Source organism: Lepidothrix coronata, unplaced genomic scaffold (genome assembly GCF_001604755.1).
Source record: "Lepidothrix coronata isolate B3197 unplaced genomic scaffold, Lepidothrix_coronata-1.0 Scaffold130, whole genome shotgun sequence".
NCBI lineage: Eukaryota > Metazoa > Chordata > Aves > Passeriformes > Pipridae > Lepidothrix > Lepidothrix coronata.
This window is the reverse complement of record NW_016690310.1, coordinates 2,617,137-2,629,750: the sequence shown is the minus strand read 5'-3', so window position 1 is coordinate 2,629,750 and position 12,614 is coordinate 2,617,137. Positions and strand designations below refer to the sequence as shown.

Genomic DNA, 12,614 nt, shown 5'->3' with positions numbered 1-12,614 from the left:
GCACCCACCGTTTCCCATCCCCAGGGGAGTTATTTGGAACAACCTCAGGATGTGTCAGAGGAGGTTACACTGACAGCCAGGCCACCAAGAAACACACACCGAGGTAATCAGTGCTGAGTGAGCTTTTAACAGGACAACAATTGTTCAAGTTTCTCTCTCAGCAGTGCCACAATGACAGCCATCACCAACATAAATATAATATTCTCTTGAAACACAAGGAATCTACACAAAATTTCTATCTTTTTGTACACTGAACTCAAGACTGTCCAACCAGAAATGGAAGCTGGCAGAATAGTTCCAGGTTAATGTATTTTCCAGAAACAATACTTGTCTCCAATGCGATTTCTTGCATTTAAAGGAAGTACTAGGATATTAAAAGAAAACCCACCAGTGTTATCTGTAGAAATAATTTGGTATTTTTATCTGCAAGAAGTGTAACCAAGTGTGATGCCTTAGCTGTCGAAAAAAAAAATTCAGTTGTTTTGAAATATTTCATTCTGTAGAAACAGATGTATGTGTATACATATATATACACATATATATTCAAGCCACTGAAAAAAGATAGCCAAAAATCAAATTTTCATATTTAATTATGTGTCTACAACTAGAAACCTTTCACACATAGGCACATACACTGTCCATATTTATGTATTTTCCCTTGAACAAAAAGAGATCTTTTTACATTCAAAAAAGAAAAAAAAAAAAACAACAACCAAAACCACCAATGGAATTGGCTACTATCTTGCAATTTTTAATTTCTTTTTATGAGCATCTCCCAATGATGTTTTGGCATCTACTCCAGATAAGGAGACTTTCCCACAGCCATTCCTCTTCATTACATTAACAAGAATCAGGTAAGAGCCCTCTCCATCCTCATTAGTGTTTGGTAAGTAATGAGCACTAAGATTTAGACACACACAGAGATACACTATAAAACAGTGTTATCTGGAAGATTTACCCTTAAGTTAGCACTAGGTGTACATAACCCATGAGGTTTAAAGTGTCTGTAGCACAAGAGGAATCTGTTCTATTGCCCTAAAACTGAAGTGAAAGTGCTAGCTTTTTACTGCTTTCTTATCAGGAGACTTTGAAGCCATATTTTTAAAACTAGCTTTAAGCTTTTGTTTGAAAGAATTAAAGCTACAGCAGTACTATAATTTCTAGATCCTGAGCAGTAACAAGGAGAGCCTAATCAGTCTCCTTCCCTCCAATATTTTCTCACTCACTACACATACAGCATTTTTGGTTTTTATCTTTGTTTAGAAAGAGCAGCATCCAGATGCAGTCAGCCCCTGGTAAGATACAGATAAATAGAGTATCTCTAGAATAACATCAATATTTCAACTTATTTATTCAGCACATAACATCCCTTTTTATCTACCTCCTTCCAACAGATATCGAAATTAGCCTGTTTTCCCATCATCACCCCTTTGATATCTTATCTCATCCTATCAGGTCCGAGAATGGCTCTGGCAACTTCTCAGCTCTGACTTTGTGAAGTGAAACTTCCCAGTAATTTCCTTGAAAATCCAGTGGTTGAGGGAATTGCTTGGATATGGATGTTTGTTTCCAGCCTAGTCAGCAACTGAATTTCTGAAAACACATCTACTTATTTCTCCAGGTGGGTCCTTGCAAATATTCACAAGACTGAGTCTGCTACAGATATTGAATATTCTTCTACAGCAGTGGCACAAGCTACCTTAAGGATCATTTTATTCTCTAGAACACGGAAAGATTTAAGGCAGATTAAATTATTCCACACTGATTCTCCCAAGGTATTGTCGGATGTAAGCAAGGGCGACAAAAACTCCGTGTTCCTGTAACGGCTGAACGTTATTTGGAACAGTTTTCCATTACATATAAAAGTACCATTTTAACGTGTGACACAACCAAGATTAAGCAACAAAGGAACATATGATGTAGGTGAACACTAAAATACATAAACCTGACTGCAGTATCAACTTCTGCAGATCACCTGTTAGATGGGAATGGCTTCAGCCTTTGCAACTACATTTTATAAGCCATTGATGGGCTATTTGTCTATACAGAGGAAATATTCTCCTTAAACCTTTAGTTCTGGTATACATGTCCTATATTTCTTCCTAGCTATTTCAGAAGCTATTTAAATTTTGTCAGTTTAGGTACATATGAAACTAGCAATACCATGCACTGTGACATTAAAGCAGATGGAAATGCAAGTTTTTTTCCTGAGTCCATCTGAAGAAACTGATTGTTATTTCTTTAAAACAGATCTTACTATTTAGCTTTCGCGGCATTTTAATTCTTTCTGTGCCCTGGAACAGATAGCAATCTGCCTTTGAGCCAAAAGAGCTCCAGCTGAGTAGAAATTAGGGAAAGAACTAGGATATTTGAAACAGGAACAGAGGTGTGAGTTAAAGAAATAAAATATATTAAATGTCTGCTTTCATAAGCTTTCCTAAGCCAAATACAGCACACCTGTGTACACTGAAGAGCAGACAGTGGTTTTACAAGTAAATAAAAAAAGCAACTGCAGATTAGTCTCTATTCACTGTCTGTGCACTTCAGGACAGTATTTTTTTCACACATCATTCATATATGAATGTAGAGATTTCGCAGAAAACAGTATTTGAGACTGATTTTTCACCAAATTAAACAGCCAGGCTGCACTGGTTGCAACGTTAAAGATGATTAATGAAGGAAACAGAAGGGGAGCAGCAATGCTGTGGTGGGTTCTGACCCCCCCCACCCCATTGTCATTGAGGCACCATGGTTACAGATTAATTTCCCAAGCCTTACCATCTGCATTAAGCCAAATAACCTTATTCCTCAGCCCAGAATAAAACAAAGAAAGCTGCAAGCCTAGACTTTGTAAAAGAGATCAGGATGTCTTCCCAACCATCACGACTGTTTTGTACCCACCCCATACACATCAGCACCTAAATAACAGTTTGCATTTCAAAGGCTATAGCTCTCGTTTCCATTCGGATTTTCAAAAGGTTAGTGCAGTCAACAGGCTGTTCCCTTTTGAAATTCAAAAAGTGTCGGATTTGACTTGTTCAGCTCGTTTAAAAGAAAATCCACTGCAGATTACAGGTATTAAGCCTCTCTAAAACACCTGGCCCCTTGGCAAACGGTTGGTTCCCCTCACAGAAGGAGGAAGAAAACAAATCAAAACCAACAAAAAACTCAACAGTACCTGTTTGCAGAAGTGCACATGCCAGGAGGCTCCGTACTCTCCACGGAATAGAGGGGTTGAAGCACAGCAGGGCTGATGGACTGTGCCAGTCACTGATAAGTAGTAAGAATACAATGGCTACTTTGGGCTTTTTGGCACAGAAAACAAGAATTAATTATCAACTGATCGGTTTCAGCAAAGCAGCTCAAAGGTCCAGCTACTAAACACAGTTGTTTGATTTACACCCTCACTGAGCTTCAAACCCCCCCCGAAAAATATTTCTTAACAAAAAACCCACTAAATGAAGCAGTAATAAAATTGATTTTATTTCTCTGTTTTCAAGGGAGTGTCTCTCTTTGCACACATTTCATTATTTTGCCTCAGGAGGAAGGAAACTTCCTCAACCATCTAATGATACCCAGAGCACAGCACAGCTGCTTTTCAGTCTTTTCAGCTCAGTTTCCCCACACTTTTTTTGTTTTCTTTTCCACATTTCAGTAAAATCTCGTTTTTCCTCCTTGTTTAGTGCCACAGGCAAGCCTGGAACAAACATATGGCTGCAAAATCATTCAGACATGAAGAGGATGGCATTCATAAGGTGGGCACAGGGTAATGCTGGGCTTATTGTTACTGTTGGTTCACAAAGCAATTCTGAGGTACAAAGTTCAAGCTCCTACTCCTGTTTACTCATTCGTATCAACAAAATCACACAGTCACCTGAAAAACTGTGTCAAGTATTGAGAATTCGACAATATAAAGCATGAATAGGCTATTTTGTTTACCACTTACAGCACCAGGTAATCTGTCTCCCCTCCCACTACCAGAACAAGTTTAATAAACACCCATAAAAACTACTGAAAGTAAGTTAAAGTGTCATTTCACCAGGGTGAAATTACAGACACTGGGCCCCACTATCAACCCCTGTCGGCCTGTTCTTGCACAGAAGGTGTTTTGATGCTCTCTAAGCAAGGGCAGAGCAACAAAGCCAATGATGACACATCCCTCTGGGTAGAACCGTCGTGGCCTGGAAGTCTTTCATGTGGAGATGTTAAAAAGATGTTCTGCTCCAGCCCCACTTCCAACTAAAAGGGAAAGGTGTTAGTTTGCAATTAGGTGTGACTCAGCAAATGCTCGCTCCGTTTTCTAAGGGCTGCAATTTGTCCCACAGTCGGTAAATGTGTTTCTCAACCAGCTTCCACTTTCATAATGGGCAAACGGAAAGTAAACCCACCTATTTCCCACAAGGAAACTGTGACTATAAACCAATCAAATAGGATAATTCATAAATAACAGCAATAAGAATATGTAAATGGCTGGGGAAAATAACACTTTCGGTAACATACACCAACTGGCAGCAAACAAGCCTTATCTTCCTAAGACAGCATGTGGAGACAAAACACACCAGAATTTTGTGACACTTCTCTGCTTCTTTCCATAGAAGCCATTAATCAGTATTGACAAGCAAGATATTGAGAAATTTCTGCCCACAGCATGTAAGATTCCCATATTGATTTCTCTAATGGTTGACTGAAGTATTGTTTGTATCAACAAATACAGCAGAAACTTAAGAGGGAACACTACAGAAAACACTGCAAAGACAAAAAACACAGTAAAAGTAAACACTGATAAACACAGGAATCATGTGAGGGAAGGGGTAAATGAGTAAGTAATAGCAGAAGGAGGAAAGGGAGAAAAAACCCCCTATAATAGCACACAAAAACTGCTATTTCATGCAGTGTCATATTTATTCTTCAGCATTTCTAAAAGGACTTGCCCTCCAACGTGTTTGAAATAATACACCTTGCACAATATTAGGACTGAAGGATGGTATAAAAAAAATCTTTATGCTTTCTGACAAACATATTACTTGACTTCCACGCAGAGAATATTTACAGTTCTGGCTCTTTACAAGGCAGATGGCACATCCGTTGTGGAAAACTAGACAATGGGAAGAAACACTGCTTTTGACAAGTGGCATAAATGAGATTTCTTTGTCTGCAGAGTGGTACACCATAAGGATTACTATCTGTGAACAGTTTTCTATTAAATATAGAAAATAATACTGAACACACAATCTCACAGAAAAAGGGATTACAATTTTAGGTTAAGATATCCTTATATCCTGTCCTAACTGTAAATTAATAAATGAGAGAGAAACAGGAAAGTGTCAGCATTCTAATTTTTCTAAACACAAAGAATACATTAAAATGTCAAAAGTAAGTCTCCTGAGCAGAAATGCATTATACATAGAATAACAAGCAGAATTCCAACTGTTCTATTACATTTAGACTGAATTCTAGAGATCCTCAAGATTTATCTGAGATCACCTGGAACTTCAGGAATATATTAACTAGCTTAGACCAAATCTAAAATAAGTCTTTAGTGAAGGTTACAAAAGTTTTTATGGCATCCTTTCTTTCCCTCACTTCCTTCTTGTTTTTTCCTTTTTCTTCCTTTCACTTTCCAGAAGTCAGAAACATAAGTGAAATAGTATCACAAAAAACGTGGTTTTAGTTGTTCTGGCAAAAATTACTTTTTTTCTGGATTTTTAATTTAAGTTGGTGATTTTAGATAAAGGGAGCACCTTTAAATGTATTAGCCCAGCTAATAAAATAACATAGCAAGTGTCACACTTCCAAGGGCATCATTCATAACCAAATGTTAGTCCTAAAATAGCAGAAAATTCTATAAAATTTGAAACTTTTTAAAAATTAAAAATTAAAGTCTTCCCCCCACCAAGACACATAGAATAAAAAAAAAAAATTGTGGTTACTTTATTCAGGAGGTGAAGCAGAAGTAGCTCCTCCTGCACACACATCTGGTGGTGTGGGGTTTTTGGGTTGGTTGCTTGGTTGACTGGCTTATCTGATGGGGGGTTTGTGTGTTTGGGGGTTTTGTTTTTTGTTTATGGGGTGGAGGTTGCTAGGTCTTGGTTCTTTTTAAATATATCAAAACTCTCCTCTCAGTAGGAAACCCTTATTTCACCAAGTAGCTTCTAGTTTGCTGCATAAGGCACTTGCTTATAAGTCATCAAAATAAAACCATTAAGCCAAACACATTCCTTGAAAACAATGGAGTTGCACCACCGGTTTAAGCACCCATTATGCTTAAACACAGTCCACAACAAAAGCACATAATTCTTCAGCTACAGTACACCACAAGCCGTATCTAAATACTACTTCTGTACCTCAAATGTAAGTCCTTACAAGCCATTAACAAAACAAGCATCATCATCAGGCACATTGAGAGAAATCAGAAAGCTTTCACAGCCCAGAAAACTCAGACAGCAAAAAGCCTGAATTCTAAGCAGGGGACAAATGGTAGAGTTATTACCCTCCTGAAAGAATAAAATTAAGAACCTACAGTAAAAACACCACATAGTGTTTTCTGCTAAAGAAGCAGCCTGCTGGCACTCTGCAGAGTTCATCCTCAGCCCTGGGGAAAAAGAGGGACACTGCTGGACCTTGGCCTGAGCTCTCAGGAGCGAGAATAGCTCCTGGCTACCTGCCAGGGACACTGTAACCATGGCGTGGTGACAGCCCAGAGCATCAGCACCCAGCCTGAGCCTCGTGCTTCCACTTCAAAGTCCAGGAAGGGGCAGAATTCCAGCTACTCTCGTACCAGTGTGAATGAAAGACAGTCACTTTCAACACCTGATCATAGCTCAAAATGATCTTGAAAACTAGAAACAAGGATTTTCGACTTTCTCCTCCTCCACCCCAGTACAGTAAAGTCAAATATGTTCCTCTTTATCTTTCCTCAGGTCTCAGACTGAGATCTTTACACACCTTTATCTGAAAGGAGAGAAAGACACTATTTTCACTTCCCTTAAAAAATAATTACTTAAGGCAACAAATGCAGAGGAAATAGTCGACCTTGAAAATATATCTGGGGGAAAAAAAACAAACCAAAACAATCATTTGTGTCAGGTTCTCAAGCTTGATAAGCAGATTCATTATACTTCTATCACTTCCAACCATAGACATACACCAGATGCCTGCTGAAGGTAACACCCATACCTTCATTGAGCAACTTGAAATGAGCACAGTAGTTTTGTCCTGGCTACAAACCACAGAAGGAGCATTCTTCTGAAGCCTGGGAATTAGAGATTGCTTTGTAACCTCAGGGTACTAAGACTGACAGTGGAAAAAAGACCAGCAGCTACTTCTCTACCATTAAAAAAAGTTCTGCCTTTTACAGCCCTGTTGTTTGTACATGCATTTAATGAGTTGCTGTAATGGAAATATTATTATTGTTATTAAAGTGTATCTTGTTGGGTTTATGGTCCTGTTCTCTGCTATTAAGCATTCTACTTCAATCAAATTATTCAGTGTCTTGTATCTTTGTCCTATTTCACATGTGGCCAGAAAGGAATGCACTGTCACACACACCAAAAAAAAAAAAAAAAGGAAAAGTTTGTTCACATCAAGCTTCTTCTGAGTCATATTTTTGTCATTTAGACAAAAATTTTGGTATACAGCCTTTCAATAGTAACATTTAAGTAACACTCATTTTAGCTAAAGCTAGGGAAGCCTCATTAGACAAAATAATGTGTTTCTGATCCCAATGCCTGACTTCATGTAAGCATTCCCTTCTACAAACAGCTTTCCAGACAGATTGTTCAGGTGTCAGGGACCACAAAAGTGCACAATTGGCCACAGAATCACACCCTGAGCCTGTTGCACCCTGTGTCCACTCCCTAAACTCATTCACTGAGGCTCATTTCTGATGCTGTACGAAAAACCTATACTGTCTCCAGCACAGTTTGAAAAAAATTAACATATATACAACTATCACATTAGATCTGCCAACACCGAAATGTCAAAGGAAACATAAAAGTGCACAGGAAACCACAAACTTCAGAATAGTTTTACGAAGCTAAATTCACCTTCAAAATTGTTCCCCTTTACATTTTGAGAGACTGATTTCAGGGCAGTAGTTTTTACATATTCCATCAAAACAGACATAGTTAACTGGACAGACAAATACACCTCAATCTTAGTACCTCTTTTGCACTACAACCAACTGGAAATAGAAGTTAGAGTTATCACTGTGGCTCAAAGCCACACCAAAATCCAGCTTAAGTAATGCAGAAAAGATGGTTTATTTCAAAACCATGAACTTTCTGTAATTTTATAGGCATTGATTCATGCATATAATTTTATACCAAGCTTAGAAGCTACACACAGTTATGAAAAACGGTGACAGCTGTGTATTTTCCTCTTTTTAACAATACTGTTAAATCAGAAAATGTGACAGGCTGTGTTAACGTAGTTGAACTCATCAGTTCATATTTGTTTGCAATTAAGCCTGAGGACATGCACCACCACACGAGATCTTCCAAAACCATCACCACGACATAATGCAAAGAAGTTGGCATCACAAAAAACATCGACTGCCCACCTCTGCAGCAAGTTCTGTGCTCACTGATTTCAGCACCAGTGTACGAAACAGAGCAAAAACTGTTATGAAAATAAATACTTACTATGGAAAACTTTCCATCTTGCAAGGCTGACGCTTTGTCTTAGCTAAGCAATTTCACACAGCAGGACGCCGGACTTTGCCTTTTGCAAACACAACTAGTCCTGCAAACCTACTCTGTTAGGTCCAACCAGTGCATTAGTCATACATTTACAAGTACTAACTGCCACAGACAGAGCTGCCTTCTGCTGGAGGAGATAATAATCCAGTAGATGGCACATCGATAGCACTGTATCACTTTTTAAACTTAAAGCATGTGCTGTTGAAAAATTACTCTGTGTTCTACACAGCCAGTTACAAACCAAGCTGAAGACAGTAATCCAGGACTTTTGTAAGTCTCCAACCGTACAGTGGAGTTTCAGTCTCCTTTTTAACAGGATAACCAATCTGGCACCAAAACCAAAAAACTTCACTTTGCAACACCTATTCCACTTGGGTGGAATTCTAACTGGAATTTGTCTCACATTGATCATTTTCATCCCTCAATTACATAAGAACATAAATCATCAAGGGCTGCAAAACTGTACTCTTATCAAAGTGTTTCCACTCCTCAGAATCATAATTTTCATAATTAGTATTCACATGCCAACTTCAACTTCTTGATATTCTTTCCAACTATTTTTTGAAAGGTGAGGAGGGACTTGAATTTTTTTTTCTTTTTTTACAGAATGAGCTACATTTCATTTTTCAAACCACTAATATTTGGTCATGAAGTTAAGGACCCACTTTCAGGGCTCTACAATAGATACCTTGATTGCCATGAATGTTCAAGCAGGTTTTTTAAGTACTCCATAGCTCGTTTCAGTGCAGGTTAATCTCCACTAGCTCATACAAGATACAAACCTACATCTGCAGAAGCTGGTTTGGTGCTTCCTCTCCATCTTAACTTTTCTTCCAAGGATGCATCACTCTTTAATGAGCATAATAAAATTATTAATCTGAATTAATTCACACTTGATTGCTGGTGAAAGTTCCCTCAGACATCTCATTAAATCAGAAGAACTGAAGCACAATATATTACAATTTCCCTCTGAGTTTTATATTCCGAAGCACATCAGCACGGTTCATATGGACCAGCACTGTAGAATCCCTAATCAGAAGGGATTTTTACTAAAAAAAGTACTCCTCCTGTGCCAGTAACAACCCACTCTAAAGGAGGGAAGTAACTGAATAATTGAAACAATTTCCTGACCCGAGGTTGGATCTCAGGAAGAGGTTCTTCACCCAGAGGGTGTTTGGGCACTGGAACAGGCTCCCCTGGGAAGTGGTCACAGCACGAATCCTGACAGAGCTCCAGAAGTGTTTGGACAAGGTTGTCAGTCACGTGGTGGGATTCCTGGGTCTGTCCTGTGCAGGGCCAGGAGCTGGACTTCAATGATCCTTGTGGGTCCCTTCCAACTCTTTGATTCCAGGATTTCTCCCTGCATTCGGACTTTTTCCCACTCAGAGATTTTCAGTTGTTATTTGCTGTGTATATAGAGCAACGAGCTCCTGCTGTCCCTTACTAGTATGTAGCAGGCACACATTTTTTTCCCTCTTTTCTTTTACATCTTAGTGAACAATTAAGCCTTAAAACGTGAAGCTGCTTTGATGCCGAATTTACATGAAGAGACCAAGAATAAGGGAAAAAAAAAACGCATTTCCCTGAAAAATATACATGCATATATCCTCTGAGAAATACACATTGGACTTACTACTATTTATTATGGACTTATTACTGTGTTATTATTCCTACGCTGCAGAACAATACCACAGTCAAAATTTGAGCTTGATTTACTTATAAGGAGCTGGAAGTTGAGAAGCCTGAACTGAGAGCAGTGTTATAATAGATCTGCTCTGCACCCAACATTAACTTCCCATCTGTGTACATCAAGACAATGGGATAGAGTGCCTCAGCTTTATCTTTTCCTTGCTGAACATATTGTACCTACAAGATGGACAATATATTATCTCTCAGCAGCTGAGCAGAACACACTATCTTATCAGAACACTGCATGGCCAGAGCAGGTGTTATTTTTAAGCTGAAATAGATTTTGTTCGCATTTTCTCGTATTTGTTGCACTTGCACAGAAAGGAATTCTTCTAGATTGCAGCAACTTTTTACACGTTTACTGGCATTGAGATAACACTGCAACACCTCACCTGCATTTCACAGTAAAAAACAAAAAAACAAAAAAACAAACAAGACCTCCGAGGTCTATGTTCAGATAGAGAATCCTAAACTGAGACAAGATTGTTCAAGTGTTTCTAATTTTTTTGCCCTCTGTAAGGGAAAACGTTAGCATGTTCTCAGTTTCAGCTGTCTGCCTTTCTTTCCAACGAAAGAGAGTCTATCTGGTTTTACTGTTCTATATATAAAGCTTATATTTGTCACTGTCTTGTTACATCCCACAAGCTGTGGGTCAAGTTACACGGGAGCATCTCTTTCTTGACATTAAACAAACAAGCAAAAAAAAGCCTAAAACCACTAAGAGAACGCTCAGTATCTTTCAGAGGATCGGGAGGGGGAATGGGACAGATGAGAATCCGATGATCTCTGCTCTAAACTTAATACCCCAGTAAAAGCAGAAACCCGTGTTATCTCTCTTCGAAGCACTAAATCTGAAAAAAAAAAAAAAAAGGCAAACAAAGCAGGAGCACCTTAAGGATAATAGCTCTCGGTACTCACCTAGTGCCGAAGACCAGCGCAGCAAAGAGAGGCAGCAAATAATAGGCAGAGATGAATTTCATACTGGCGCTCCCCCGTTTGTTCCCTTCCTCGCACTGGTCCTCGCTCCGGCTCTGTCCCCGTCTCCTCCTCCCGCACTTCGCCTCGCCGGGGGAGCCGCCCCGCCCGCTGCGGGAGGGTCCTGCCTCCGCCAGCGCAAACCCAGCGCCAGCCGGGAGCGCCGAGCGGGATCCGAGCGCCGGGAATGGGATCGGGAGGCAGAGCAGAGCCGGCGGCGGGCGGCGGCTCCAGCGCGGCCCGCGGGATGCGCCGGGATGCGCCAGGACGCGCCCCTTGGGGGCGGCCGGGCAGGGATTAGAACGGGGATGCCCGGGGCCTCCGCTCCGAGGGCACCGCGGGGCGCGGCCGAGAAACACCTCCTGCAAGTCAAAAAAAAAAAAAAAAAAAAAAATAAAATAAATAAAGAGAAACCTGCAACGAAAAAACCGCCGGTATTTTGCGGCTAGCGCCTTTGTGTGGTGTGAATATAAACGAGACAGGTGATACAGAGAAAGGGAGCTGTTCCTAGCAGGTGTCAAGCCCCTGAGCAGCCTGTCACTACACCCAGCCCAGGTGTCAGTTCTGCAAAGCAGGAACGCACGAGCTACTATTTCAATCAGGTGTTCATTCACCTTCATAGCAAATTGAAGGTAACAGCGGAAATAGCTTCCAAAATAGGACTTTGAAACGTTAATGTCATCTCTGAAAGCCTTTCAACACCTGAAACAACCAGTTGGACCTTCGGAGAAATAAATACCCCTTTCCTGCTTCCTGTGTTTGAATTCACCTGATCTCAATCATTAGTGAAGTGAATCTGCATTGGTTAAAGATGTTTCAGGATGTGGGTACTCCCTACCTTGACACAAGTGAAGTTCATCTGATGGCAAACCACATGAAAGCAAAATAGTTAAACAAGAATCACCTGGCTATGCAATACCCAAAAAACCCCAATCAAACAAACTTGTCTGCAAGTGAATGAAGTGTGGTCATTACAACAAAGAGTTTTGGTCAACTGTGTGCTTGTTTGACCATAGGAAATGCATCCAGAAACTACACTATACATCACAAGCATAAAATAAAAATTTCCGTAGTTTAACCTGGTGTGTCATTGCATCCAGCTACTTATTGAGGAGTAATTTTGAATTCCATCAAAGCAAAGAGAAACTCACTGAAATGAATGGAAGACTTTAAAATTAGCATTGTCCTCTAACAAGATACTCACATGGCATACAAATAGAATTAATAAATTACCTTATTGGTTATGTCTTT

At 39.7% G+C, this 12,614-nt stretch overlaps 1 protein-coding gene across 2 annotated transcripts in view; it reads right to left on the bottom strand.

Moving 5' to 3' along the window:
• Nucleotides 1-11,523, bottom strand: part of LUZP2 (leucine zipper protein 2) — a 138,946-nt gene extending 127,423 nt beyond the window's left edge. Inside the window, exon 1 of one of the 2 annotated variants that reach the window (XM_017826824.1) lies at nucleotides 11,307-11,523. In XM_017826824.1, coding sequence (XP_017682313.1) covers nucleotides 11,307-11,368 — 62 coding nt within the window. In that variant the 5' untranslated portion in view covers nucleotides 11,369-11,523. Of the gene's footprint in view, nucleotides 1-3,178; nucleotides 3,292-11,306 lie in introns of those variants that run through there. The other variant, XM_017826825.1, reaches the window with a different exon arrangement.
• Nucleotides 11,524-12,614: the final 1,091 nt, after the last annotated feature.